This window comes from Sinohyriopsis cumingii, chromosome 16, assembly GCF_028554795.1.
Source record: "Sinohyriopsis cumingii isolate HCF-2022 chromosome 16, ASM2855479v2, whole genome shotgun sequence".
NCBI lineage: Eukaryota > Metazoa > Mollusca > Bivalvia > Unionida > Unionidae > Sinohyriopsis > Sinohyriopsis cumingii.
Genome location: NC_142976.1, coordinates 6,800,156 through 6,815,726, shown reverse-complemented (window position 1 = coordinate 6,815,726; position 15,571 = coordinate 6,800,156). Strand labels below are relative to the sequence as shown.

Sequence of the window (15,571 nt, the reverse complement as noted above, 5' to 3'; positions counted from 1 at the left end):
CCCCGTGTCCAAACAAAAAAAATTACAACCTTTGATGTTCAAACATTATAGTCATTTGCAGTTTCAGGCTAAATTCTACCAAATCATCTTTTATACCTACAAAGGTATCTTTGTGGAACAATCTCGAACAGGATATTTGATGTAGTATGTATTACAGAACTTTAAAAAATTGTTTATATCTAAAAATTGTATCTAGCAAAATGCCAGTTTTTATTAACCAAACACTGGATATTATCCATACTTGATTATGACACAATGCCAGTTCATTAAAAGCTGATTTTTACTACGTTCAACTTGCTAGCACTTCTTTTTGTGCATGCAGTGAGATCGAAACCTCTATGCACCTTTTTATGTTCTGTCCCAAGTACAGCAGAGAAAGAGATGAGTTGATGAGAAATTTACTTTCAATGTCATATGCAACTGTTAGCTTAGATTTACTGCTTTGGGGAAAGAGCGATTTTGCATCATGTATGCAAATATATAACTGCTACTGGATGATTTCAATAACTCACTCAAGTAGTGATTAATGTCATTGTACCTGTCTCTCTCTCACTGTCTCTCATCATTATTCATGTTGACATGTTGAATATGTTGCAATGCATGTTTCTTCTAGTGAGAGGGCTAATTTAAGTTGTTAAAACTTATACTCAATCCGATTGCATCCTATTAAGGCAATAAAATATGTTTAAACATATCAACAATTGTTAAAGGTAAAGAACTATAATTTTAGTGTCTTGATATAGTGTATCTATTAGATATGCCTTCAGATATCCAATATGACAGTAATGGTGCCCATATCCAATATGACAGCAATGGTGCCCATATCCACTATGACAGCAATGGTGCCCATATCCAGTATGACAGCAATGGTGCCCATATCCACTATGACAGCAATGGTTCCCATATCCAATATGACAGTAATGGTGCCCATATCCACTATGACAGCAATGGTACCCATATCCAATATGACAGTAATGGTGCCCATATCCAATATGACAGCAACGGTGCCCATATCCAGTATGACAGCAATGGTGCCCATATCCAGTATGACAGAAATGGTACCCATATCCAATATGACACCAATGGTACCCAGATTGAAAATATTATCACTATTCCTTTTGATTGGATGACCATATTGACATGGGCATTTCACTAAAAGACTTTATATGTCAACCACTCCAGTGGCCTAAGTGGTTAGAGCATCCACCTCGGATACAGGAGGTCATTGGTTTGAACCCTGGCCGAATCATATCAAAGACTTATAAAAATGGTTCTAGTAGCTGCCTCACTTGGTGTTCAGCATTAAGAGGTTAGTGTTAGAACTGGTTGGCCTGGTTTTAGGATAATGTGACTGGGTCGGGCATGATGCTACATTTCTATGGCATGATGCCCCAGTGCTTGACATCACTATCAAACTGCCATACTGAAGATATTGTAGCAATATAAATGAAAAATTGTTAAAGCTATGTTAAAAATCCAAATCAGACACACACACATTATATAATGTCTAGTTGGCCCTAATTAAAAGTCATACCTATCTGACATCTTATATGGCAGCCAGTTTGAAAATCTTGTTATTGTTACACCTCGAAATGGGTAGTTATATTGACAATTTCACCAAAACACTTTGTTTGTCTTGAATTAAAATTTAATTTCAAATTCATGCATGAAATGCATTTGCATTTAGTTCTGATTTTATTTATTTATTTTTATTTATCATTAATTGTTCTGCATTTAGTGTTTGTACTCAGTTTTCTTCAAAATGTATTCATCAGTTTATTTGTATTTATTCTGCATCCCATTTGCATCATGCTACATTCCACTTGCATTTATTCTGCATTCCATTTGCATTCATTCTGCATTCCATCTCCATTAATGCTACATTCCATTTTCATTCATTCTCCATTCGTGCTACATTCAACTTGCATTTATTCTACATAACATAATGCATACATGCTTCATTCCATTACATTCATTCAGCATTCCATTTACATTCATGCTACATTCTATTTGCATTCATTCAGCATTCCATTTGCATTCATTCATTATTCCATTTGCATTCATTCATTATTCCATTTAAGTTCATTCTGCATTCCATTTGCATTCATTCAGCATTCCATTTGCATTCATTCTGCATTCCATTTGCACTCATTCATTATTCCATCTGCATTCATTCTGTATTCCATTTACATTCATTTGCATTCATTCAGCATTCCATTTGCATTCATTCAGCATTTCATTTGCATTCATTCTGCATTCCATTTACATTTCTCGATTTAAATATTTTTTTGTAGTTGTCTGCACACATATACTATAAAGTAGCAAGATATTACCAGTAGATATTTTTTTAGACCTGGTTGCATTAGATTAATGATTTATATTTGAAGGCATAGACAAGTACTGAAATATAACAGTTCATATGGTTAGTGAACAGACCAATAAATCTGTCTCAATAATTAAATTTGAATTCTAATGGTTTTTATTCATAACAACCATCAGAAAAAGTTTCATTTTTGGGAAAGATATTTTGGTCTAGTTGGTATAGAGATGTGTGCCAGCTGTGTATCAAATGAAAACAGTTGTCCAGATTTTTCATTCTGATAAAAAATGATGTCTTGATACAAGTACTAATCGCAACATCACTAACCTGGCCAAGAATTTTAAATGTACTTGTCCCAAATAATGAGCATATGGGATTTGCTCAGGTGTGATGAAATTATGCAGGTGTGTTGTGAAAGAAATTTATCTTCATCTTTGCCCAATATTTTCTGTTTATTTTTAATTTTGTCACTCTCATTGTATATGAATCATAAAATGAAACCAAGGTAAACATTTGCATTTTTTTAAATGTTTCTCTTGCAGGCAATCCAGCTGATTAAGGCAGTGTCAGTGTTGTTGAAATTCACCCACGAGGAACAGAAGCTTATTAGGGATACATTAGAATGGAAACAGTCGTGGTTTGGTGGGTCACAACCCCCAGCTGTTGTAAAGGGGCAACTGGCTAAAGTAATTCCACCATCATATTAAGGCTTAACAGAACTGATTGCAGTGATACCAGCCATTCCAAAATGTGCGTAATTGTTACAAAAAATTTAATAAAAATTCAACATTTTGAACTATATTGAGTAAATTCAATAAAATCAGACTTATGGGGCACAGGCAGGAGAAAAGCACTTCAGCACCAATATGATAGACAGGTTTATAAAATATAATTTCTCAATGAAAAATCAAAATAATGTTAACAACAAGAAATCCATTGGTTAAACTGTATTCAGGTGGAAAAAAAGCATCAAAGATGAAGGGAAACTGTGGAAAACTTTATGATTATTGTTTTGGCCAAAAGTGTTGAAGGAATTCAAGGAATGTATACACCATCTATTCTCATTACTGATTGTGTACAGGTAAATACCTGCTCATGGAAGATTCATTATGTTTTGATACAAGGTTTTTATTCCATGGACAAATGTGTAGTCCATTTCAGATAGACTGCAGAATGTTTGACATGGATCAAGAAGTGGCATCTCCATTATATTTGTGTCATTACCCAGAAAGAGGTCATCTGTGTGTATGCTGAAAAAGAAGATATGACCTCATTTATTTTCAAATAAACCATTTGGAGATTTTATTCAATCAATACAGTCAGGCTAATTATTTTCTAATGTTAATATAAATGTCAGTAAAACTTTGGATTGGTATTTGCAAGACTACCATGAGACACGACATGGTGAAAGTAGCAAAACATCTAAAACACCTCTGAATGGTTGTGTTCCATTTTTAAAGACTTTTAGATTAACTTTTTTGTTCTACTTTATGTAGAATAATTGTTAACAGCTTTGAGGACTTTCTTATGCTCTCTTTACTTGGGATAGAATCAGATTGGGTCAGGAGGCTGCCTTTCTGAACCCTTATGGGGATGAAGATGGATCTCTTTGAGCTGTAAAAATAGGTTTAAAAGTAATGAAGTTGTATTTGGCACAGATGTAATAATAATAATAATAATAATAATTCTTTATTAAATAAAGGTAGCTTAATTCAAATACGAATGGTACCTAGTCTATCTTTCAAGTCCTTTATAAAGTAATGGTTAAACATATCACAAATTTCTGGGTTGACATGATGTCGTTGGGAGGGACTACATTTTTTAGATACTACCGTATTTAATTTGTATTTATAGCACTGTCAGTAGTTTACTATTAATAGTCTTTGTTGGCTTTATTATGAGGCTTGTACAATATTTTGCCCCTTTTTTTTAAGTTTTTGAAGTCCTTAAAGTTTGATGAGATTTATTTCTTTTTTTATACCTTGCTTCTTTTATTTTTTTGGTCATCCAATTAGGCTGAAGCTGATGTTTAACATGTTTGGTTTGGCATGGAGCATGGTTGTCTAATACTTGAAGGAGACATTTGTAACATGTATCCAGTGCAATATTGACATTTGAGATAATTATAATAATTAATAATATTAAAATCCATCATTGAAATCACTAAAGAAATTTTGTTTTTGAAAGTTGCAAACATCTATATTTTATTTCACAATGTCAAGTAATGGTAATCTGGCAAATGTCTAGCGAAAGAAACAGGATAGTGATCATTTAATTGCATACAAGGCTTACAAAATTAACTTAAATGGTCAGTTAGGGTTGAACTTTGTTTTTGTTTGGTGATCTCTTGTAGGACGTCATATGATCTTATTTAGATTTACTGGTAAAAACAACCTAGGAAGATGTTTTTTGGGAAGTCTATAGTAAAGTCACCTCTGATTATTGTTTCATTATCATACACACCCACAACATTTGGTATTTTATTTTCAAATGTGAATACATCTTTTATTGGTGTCAGGTTCACCTTCTACCATATATTTTCTTTAGTCTCAGTTTCCAGATCATGTCTTTTATTTGCTGTGGAGTCTGCTGTATAGGCAGAAATTACTCCACTTTGTTTATCAGGTCATTAAAATTACAGTCGAAAATATCTCAAACAGACCAAGAATATGTATTAATCTCTACAATGTCTCACACAGACCTTGAATATGTACTGATCTATAAAATATCTCACACAGACCAAGAATATGTACTCATCTTTGAAATGTCTCACAGTGATTAAGGATATGTACTGTTCTCTGAAAGTCTCACACTGACCATGAAATGGTCTGTAAAATGTCAGATACAGACCAAATATTCATACTGATATGAAATAAGTCTCACACAGACCAAGAATACCAATTTCTTTTGATTGAGTATGACTGTAATATCATCATGTTTGGGCAAAATGTGCCTTACACTGAGATCTGGGCAATGTGGACCTTAAATAGATATTTTGCAAATTCTGAGGCTATCTTTAAAAGCTCTCATGTTGTATGGTTGATGATTGGTAAGTAACATTTCTTGCTATGATTGACACTGATGGCTTGATATTGGGTCAGTTGTAACGGTACTTTTTTCACCCATATTTTCTCGATCACACTGATGGCTTCATATTGGGTGAGGTGTTACAATACTTTTATCACCCATATTGCTATCAGTGACACTGATGGCTTCATATTGGGTCAGTTGTAACGGTACATTTTTCACCCATATTTTCTTTATCACACTGATGGCTTCATATTGGGTGAGGTGTTACAGTACTTTTATCACCCATATTGCTATCAATGACACTGATGGCTTGATATTGGGTCAGTTGTAACGATACTTTTTTCACCCATATTTTCTCAGTCACACTGATGGCTTCGTATTGGGTGAGGTGTTACAGTACTTTTATCACCCATATTGCTATCAATGACACTGATGGCTTCATATTGGGTCAGTTGTAACGATACTTTTTTCACCCATATTTTCTCTATCACACTGATGGCTTCATATTGGGTGAGGTGTTACAGTACTTTTATCACCCATATTGCTATCAATGACACTGATGATTTCATATTGGGTCAGATGTAACGATACTTTTTTCACCCATATTTTCTCTATCACACTGATGGCTTCATATTGGGTGAGGTGTTACAGTACTTTTATCACCCATATTGCTGTCAATCACACTGATGGCTTCATATTGGATCAGTTGTAACATTATTTTTTTTTATCATCCATATTAGCTTGATATGAGTTACCAGTACTACACAAAGACCACTCCAGTGGCCTAGTGGTGAAAGCATCTGCCTTGGATGTGGAAGGTTGTGGGTTTGATCCCTGTCCTTGTCATACCAAAAACTTACAAAAATGGTACTAACAGCTGCCTTGTTTGGCGTTCAGCATTTTGAGGTTATTGACATGGGGTTTTCATTAAAATATTATATGATGTCAGCCGCTCCAGTGGCCTAAATGGTTAGAGCATCCACCTCGGATGCAGGAGGTCAATGGTTTGTGGGTTTGAACCCTGGCCAAATCATATCAAAGACTTATAAAAATGGTACTAAAAGCTGCCTCGCTTGGCGCTCAGCATTATGAGGTTAGTGTTAGGACTGGTTGGCCTGGTGTCAGGATAATGTGACTGGGTGGGACATCATGCTACATGTCTGCGACATGATGCCCGATTGCTAGGCATCAGTATAAACTGCCACACTGCAGACATCGTAGCGATATGACTGAAAAATTGTTAAAGCTACATTAAAAATCCAAATTACACACACACACACACACAAGTACTACACAAAGTATCAATCCTCATTTGATTTTTACACCTTTCATTATTGGTATTTAAATTTACTACTTCATCATTACAGCTTAAATTATCCTTGCAGTGTAGATTCTTATAATTTTATTAGAACATGGCAAACACAGGCATCAGTATGAATATCATTGTAAGCAAAGGTGTCAGTATGAATATCAATGTAAATACAGGTGTCAGTATGAATATCATGGCAAACAGATGTAAGTATGGATATCATTGGAAACAAGTGTCAGTATGAATATCATTGTAAGCACAGGTGTCAGTATGAACATCATTGTCAACACAGGTGTCAGTATAAATGTCATTGTAAACACAGGTGTCAGTATGAATACTATTGTAAACACAGGTGTCAGTATGAATATCATGGCAAACAGATATCAGTATGAATATTATTGTAAGCACATGTGTCAGTATGAAAATCATTGTAAACAGTGGTGTCATTATGAATATCATTGTAAACACAGGTATTAGTATGAATATCATGGCAAACAGATATCAGTATGAATATCAATGTAAACACATGTGTCAGTATGAACAATCATTGTAAACACAGGTGTCATTATGAATATCATTGTAAACACAGGTGTCAGTATGAATATCATGGCAAACAGATATCAGTATAAATATCAATGTAAACACAGGTGTCAATATGGATGTCATTGGAAACATGTCAGTATGAATATTGTTGTAAACACAGGTGTCAGTATGAATATCATTGTAAACACAGATATTAGTATGAAGATCATGGCAAACAAGTGTCCGTTTGAATACCATCGTAAACACAGGTGTCAATATGAATATCAATGTAAACATGGGTGTCAGTATGGATATCATGACAAACAGATGTCAGTATGGATATCATTTTAAATACAAGTGTCAGTATGAACACCATAGACTGTATTACTGAAATCTTATTTAACTAAGTTAGCTTCTCTTGTACAAGTGACCTCATGGTCGTTTTAAGATAAATGTGCAATACAAAATATAATTCAAATCAACATCATCATAATCAATACCATGAAGAACTGCCGTAAATGTTTCTACTGACAATATTGCTGCAGGATATATGCTGGTACTTGAAGAAATATAAAAGGAATCACATGTACAGTTTATATTGGTACATTTTATTACATCGTTCTAAAAGAACATCAGACCTATTCTTTTTTATTATGTAGCATTTATCAAAATGTGTAGTATCAAAGGTTTTCAAAGTGGTGTCTGTCTGATTGGCCTTATTGTCGCTGCCAGTATCATAGCAACTGGAATTAGAGTGTTGAGGACAGATTCCAGTTTCTCGGATACTGTCATTTGAACTGTTCTAAGGTAGAGATATCGTGGAGAGATATGATAGTAGATAGAGATGTCTTAGCAGATAGGGATATACTGTAGTAAATAGATATATCATAAATATATCTTACTGAATTCTTCTGCAAATTGCTGTAAATATACATAATTAATTTGAAACAACTAGAATTGTGATTTTGCATTACATGTAAAACATGATAATAAGTTTGGTAGAATAGGGTTTAACTCATTAATTACTTGGGATGGACAGGTACCTACTCTGCCTGAACACCCAGACCCAGCTGGTCATGCCAGGTTGGGACACCCCTTCCCCCCCCCCCCGCCCCAGCAGTAATAAAACACGTGGATGTGGTTACATGTCTGTATTTAAAAAATACATGGACAAGAGGTGCTGTGTGTCAGTATAAATGTTGAGCAGAGGTAACAGATGTTTATGCACATGTAGAAGGGGTAAGAGACATGTATTTGTAAAACACATGAACTCTCAGGCATATTCTGTCAGATATGACATTTCCTGATGAAAAAATATTGTCAAATCTTCATATTGAGATTTTATCTTTAGACGGAACAAAAAGCTTGAGTGTAGTCTTCAGAATGTACATGCTTGTTCTTCTGTGGAACATAAGGGAGTGAAATATTGTTAGTGAATAATATTAATCTGCAACCTGAGATGTAAAACATGCTCTAAAATGTTTTTTTTGACAATGTTTAAAATAATTTATATAGTCATTTGTAAAACTTGTGTTGAACACAATTCGTATTAGATTTTAATTTATATATGCATATCATGTCAAAGGATTATATTCTGTGATTGGAAAGAGAAACATTTGATATTTGAATACTACATAGTTTACTTATAAAGATTGTTTTATGTGATGTACATCAGTTCCTAAGCCTTAATTAACGGTTATACAAATAATTAGCCATCTTTAATAATATCAAGCTTCAGAGAGTACAAACCCAGAGCTGCCTTTATTTAATTACCATCTGATCTAGTATTGTTCAGCCAAAGTTCTGCATGACTCTATGAGATCTACAGGGATCTCGGTCGTACAAGGTCTGGTAAATGCTTCATTGATCTCTGTTACCGAAAGAAGCTGTTTCTTTCAAACTTTGTAGGACTGAAACTTCAAAAACATTTCTGTCTGTCTCAGAATTCACTGATGCATGTTTTTGTGTGATCATTAAAGCCAAAGTTTTGGAAATGGCCACTGATGCAGGAGGTTTTTCTAAGTGAGACTATAAAACTGTCCATGTTTATGCAAAACATAACATAATCATATCATTACATTGAGTTGTTACATCATTTCATCTTCTCAGGGAATTTAATAACTTTTCCAAATTTGTGGACAGCCTCTAAGAGATCTGGTTGTACAAGACTACAGGATATCAGGCTGTTTACTGTTTTGTCAAGATTTAATGGAGCCATATATGAGATCTGGGTGTACAGTAGTACTACAGGATGTCAGGCTGTTCATTGTTTTGTAAAGATTTCATAGAGCCACATTTGAGACCTGTGTGTACAACACTACAGGATGTCAGGCTGTTCACTGTTTTGTAAAGATTTCCTGGGGCCATATATGATATCTGGGTGTACAGCACTACAGGATGTCAGGCTGTTCATTGTTTTGTAAAGATTTCATAGAGCCACATTTGAGACCTGGGTGTACAGTGCTACAGGACGTCAGGCTGTTCATTGTTTTGTAAAGATTTTATAGAGCCACATTTGAGATCTGTGTATACAACACTACAGGATGTCAGGCTGTTCACAGTTTTGTAAAGATTTCATAGTCACATATGAGATCTAGGTGTACAGCATAACAGAAGATCATACTGTTCACTGTTTCTTTGAAATCATGAATAATAGAGTTCAACCTGATTTGGCAATCCATTATGTTTTGATCTTTGTTCTTTTAAGTTGGGGACTTATATGCAAACTAGAGGATATGAAAAGTTGGGGGGGGGGTATCCAATTTTGGATTAGAGGGATTCCAATCCCTCATACAAATCACATATCCTCCATCCATTCTCTTTTACCAAATCTAGTAGATATTACTAATAATAGTAGCAGCTTAATGATCATGCTAAAGTTAGTAACAAGGTAGAGATCCACTGGCCTTTTGCATCAGTTATTTCATGTTGCAGGAGGCAGCCCAGATTTAGGTAAATGATTAAACCTGATATCAGTTATCTTTTTTGGATATTGTTCCACTGATGGTAGTTTCTCAAATAGTGTTTCAGGTATTTATACAGAGATCTAGATAACATGTATGTTTGCATATTTTTTCAAAGAAATTGAATATTCCAAAAAAGGTTTTTAAATTCATTCAAAATATGCAAAACAATTTACTTTTAACAATTTATTCCAAGGTTGTCAGCATATTGCCAAATCCATAAACTCAGTCCATGTTTTATGATGTTATATTTGACTAGTATATACCAGAGGTGGGTACAATGTGGTCCATGGACCAGATCTGGCCTGTGACCTGGTTTTATCTGTTTATTTACATCATTGGGTGTGGCTTTAAAAATCACTTATATTATCTGTGTCCTGGAGGAAGTTGACTTTGCCAGATATACACTTTGCTGTGAGGACAAATTATGGATGTTTAAAATGATAGTAACATTATATCTTTGAGAATGAATACTCAGATAGAGCCATTTAATTGAATGTACACAGATTTAATCATGATAGATAAGCTGTTTGATTCATTCTACAAGGTATGAGTAATGTTAGACAACTAAAACTTTGGTCTGCAATGATAAGTTTTGTGTTTTGCACTGTTCACAGAATATCCTGTTGAATTTTAACCAATGCAGTTAGTTCAAAACAAAGGGGCTAGAATACTAATTTATTAAATTCTTGTCTAGAGTTCTGTTAAAGTAAATTTTCTAATGACATCAAGAAGAAAATAATGTAAAGATTATTTAGAGCTGTATTTACAAAATAGGAAAACGATAATGGATAGCAGTATTTCTGAAATTGTTTCCTTCCATCTAATCTTACATAAATTAGACTAAATTAAATGTTAAAGCAATCAGTATTATGCTTTTTCATAACACTGCACATTGAAAACAAAGCACATATAATTTCTAAATGCTTTGTTTTCATTGTGCATTGTTATCAAATAACACTATACATTGGGTTTAAATTCATATAATGTTATATTCATTTTCTTGTAGAGTTGCAGGTGTTCTTTAAAGGTATTCCCTTCCCCCAAAAATTGTCATTATCAGGCAGAATCAAAACTAATTGGATTTGGAGCCATACAATATTTGTATACCCCATCCTTTTCAGAGGTTTGTATATAGGATTCTTTATGTCTATTCATCCACTCATCCTTATTATGAATACAGCTAATCCTAGTTTTTTTACTGACTGCTATGAACTTAATAAATATTATGATGAAGATGTGGATTTTGAGACATTTTTATGCTTCCAGTATTTTAAGACTTAGTGCCCTTTGTAACATGCTGGATGCACTTTATGTCATTATCTTGTCAATGTGACTGGTGCCAGAGTTTTTATTTGATAACCTATAACTAGTTTTGGTTATTGTACTTTAGTTAACTGATGGTAGAATATGATTACTGTATTATCAAATGATGTCTGTAATAGCCTGAAAGGATACACTTTATGTACCTATCAGCACAGATGACAAGCACAATTTACTTTTCTGAAGTATTTAAAGGTGCACGTTGGCTTTAATGCTTGCCAAGACATTTGCTTCATTGTATAGAGATCTATGAGTGAGGAGAGGTGTAGAATGTACAACACCCATATCACATGATGAGATACAGACAGAGCTACAACTACTTGTGAAATTTTAAATGAATGTGATCATTATTCACATGGGCTTTCCTCATGCACTTGCACACAATAAATGGGGGAAAAAATCATGTGAGAAATTCTGATTTAAACTCTTCCTGTATCTAGTATAGCTACTGAGCAGAGATTGTGGTGTAAGCACAGTGAACACAAAATAATTTGAAATTATTTACAGGTCATAATTCATGACATAAACCTTCATTGTCATAAATTTGATTGGTTTTAGAGTATTGATAGTTTAACATAAAAGCATCAGTCATGGTATCAGAGATAATGTGTATTTGTTTACAAGTTTGGATGGGATAAATGTGTGTTAAAAGCCAGCTGTGTTACAAAATAAGATACAAGAGAGTAATAGTGTTTGGTTTGCTCATTTCAAACGTCAGAAAAGATACCCAGCAGTGTTGTAGAAAATATGTCATATTACTTTAATTGATGATAACATTGGACTAAGCAACAGAGGAAAGATGGTTGCAACACTGCTGTACACAAAAGAAATGATGTATTTGATGTGGAATGGTAAACTGAACAATCTGCCTTCAAATTGCACAAGGAAGCAAGAAAATGATTTTCCATGAAGTGTCAATTATGTGACTGATCAGTGGCAGGCAGACATTGGTGACTTGCAAGCATATGAAATTATAAGAATGGATACATATATAGCCTAATAGTGATATATATTTGCTTAAAATTTGTTTGAATAAAAAACATACAATAAGTTTTCAGAGAAATCATCAAGGAGCTAAAAACCTCAAAAGATATAGGATGGTGAAGGAAATGAATTTTAAAAAAGGAAAGTCATGGATAAGTTGGAAAGAAAATCATTGGATTTTTTTTAACTTTTTCATATAAAAATATATGTAGTGGAAAGATTTAACAGAATCTCTATGCCTAGAATGTGGAAACATGTCACGGGAATAAAACCAGGAAATGTGTTAACATTGTACCAGAAATGAAAACATACATTTCATTAGTATGGTGATGGTATCTTATATAGTCAAGTGGCTGTTATAAAAATTGTACTATTGATGGATAGAACAATAATTTTAAGAATCATTTAGACTTTAAATAAACCCTAGCATTAATACTGAGGTATTACAAAGGCTAATAAGCAGTTGTGACAATACTATAATTTTTTGGGATAAAAAGAAGAGGTTTTTTTTCTAAACGTTATGTAAAGAAAATGGACACTGATCATTGTTATTCAAACTACAGTGCCTCTTGAAATGATGTCCCTAATGTCAGTCTGCCAGTTAGATTAGATGGATGGATGTTCGTTAACTCAAGACAGGTTAGGAACAAAACAAAAATCCATTTTGACCATGAAATATGTAAACTATCATCTTGGTATAAATGCTTGCAGTAGCTGCTGCACTTTACTTTTTGACATATACTAGTTAACACTAACTCTGCAAGCTGCTTTGCATACACCTTGTATCACAAATGCAAATATCAAACCCCATGATGCTAAAACAAGTAATATAATATTATTGGCTGGAAGAGAAAGAATTTTACCGCACTCTTACAAAACAATCTTACGAGGATGTCACTAGGTATTGATATTGATATTTTTGCTAATTCGAGAACTTTTATTTTGTCAAACAATTATTCACTTAAGCAGGAAGTCGATTAAATGGCGTAGTAGGAGGTGTAGTTACATGTCATAATAATTTGTGTGACATTATTGATTAGGAGATTTCATCCAATCGACAGCTTAAAGTTTACTACATGACATCAAACATGTCACTTGTTTTTTTTGTGTGTGTGTTTTTTATTGTCATTTCATCTCAGTTTACAACTGAGCGCAGGTTTAATGACTTAGGAATTTCAAAACGCCAACAGAAAAAGGAGGATATAGAAACTGCAGACTAATAGCTTGACAAATAAATGTGTACTGATTGCATTGCTATTGATGCTTTTGTGGCATTATTACAATAGATGTTACTATGGGAGTAGCAATATCCCAATCCTAAGAGGCATTTTATCACGTGCATTTGCCAGAATGTTGTGATGTTTGTCTATCTGCCCGTTCTTTGTTTCTTTTCCACAGAATAACTCCTCCACCATTTATTGTTGCCCCACTTTGTGGATGGCTTGTTCTTGGGGTAAAGAATTTTTTTATAGTGATTTTAAGGTAAAAAAGTTACGGTCAACGAGAAAACAAAACGATAGCAGTAATTCTACACTACAGACCAAGACCACATTTTGTAGATGGTTCCCGTTTGGGGCGAGGAAGATGTATATCGATCATGGAGTAAAAAGATAAAGGTGAAGGTCACTGACTGAACGATAAGTTTGATTTCACAAAATGATATTAAATTTGCATCACAGACCTTTACCAAACTTTATGGATGGCTTGCATTAAGTGGTAAGAAAGAAGCCTGTCGATTTTGAGGTCAGACGTCGAATGTCAAAGTCATTTTGACAGAAAGAAAAAAACACTTTCACCCAACTTGCCAGAACTAAACTTTGCTAATTGCTTGCTCTTGGAGAAAGGTAGAAGCCTATCAGATTGGAGTGTAAGGACAAGACCTCTGTCCTTGGAAAATGAAAAATAGGCTCCGCACAATTTCACGACCATGTATCTTCACCAATACTTGTGGATAACTTTTTCTATGGGTAAGAAATAAGTCCATTGATTTTGAGGTCAGAAAGTCAAAGGTTTAGGTCACTATAAATGTCTTTTTTTCTTCTCTTTTTTATTATTACATATTGATGTTTTATTACCTTGACATAGGTTTGTGGTGGGCTTGTACTTTTATTATGGAAGAAACATTGATTTTCTGCCACGGTTAAGGTCATTGTGACAATAATAAGAATGAGGAGAATAACTATAATAAGTTTACTGATGCAGTTTTTATGGAGGGTATGACCTTGAGTAATAAAGAAATCTGTTGATTTGGTGTGTAAAGGTCGAATGACATGGTCATGGTAAGTCTTATAAGGATGTGCTGGTTTCTGCACAGAGTTTAGTTCAAGACCGCATACTTTGACCAAAATCATTGGGACCCGTTGGTCAGTAATATCCAGAGTCGACCATTAGCTACTAAACCTGCTTATAGGAATATTGTACACAAGGGCAAGTGTATAATGTGCTGTTGACAGGTCTCATGTTTGATATGTTGTAATCGTATATGTTGTATGTGACCAATGAAATAATTTTCAGTGTTGTTCTCGATCAGGCAAATCAAATGATGAACACTGAATCGATACTCAGGATAAAACTATGTTGTCATCGCTTACACTTACGCATTTTGTAAAATTTAAGCATCAACAGTTTCAGTCAGTAGATAGAACACCGGTTATTTTAATCTCGTATCCAATTTGATTTAGCTCTTCGGATCTTGTACCAGAAGAGCTTATGGAATGGCATGTTGTCTGTTTTGTCGTCCGTCCGTCCGTCCGTTAGCACAAGTTTGTTAACTAAACTAATTAGAGGATTGCAATCACACGTTATTCCCAAGAACTAGTTGGCACATATGAAAATGATATTGCTCAAACATCTACCATGGCCGCCACAGCGGTCCTCGTGAAAATAGTGTCATTATTGTTTCTCCTTATGGGATGGCAATATCAACGCGGTGTTTAAACTAAAGATGTATGATGTCATGTCTAGTTGGTTATAAATTAAACTAGTTTCACTCTGTATCTATTATGACCACCATGGCAACCATCTTGAAAATCTTATCGCAACATCTCCACAACAGAAAGACATGTTGACATAGAATTTTCGCCTGTAAACGTCTTATGCCATGTAATTGATCCTAAGTAC

General features: G+C 34.1%; 1 protein-coding gene across 1 annotated transcript in view; it reads left to right on the top strand.

Moving 5' to 3' along the window:
* LOC149779885 (uncharacterized) overlaps positions 1-11,382 on the top strand; it is a 71,483-nt gene extending 60,101 nt beyond the window's left edge. The window contains exon 21 of the mRNA XM_089936568.1: positions 2,863-11,382. Within this exon, the coding sequence (XP_089792694.1) occupies positions 2,863-3,027 (165 nt within the window). The 3' untranslated portion in view covers positions 3,028-11,382. The remainder of the gene's footprint in view (positions 1-2,862) is intronic.
* Positions 11,383-15,571: the final 4,189 nt, after the last annotated feature.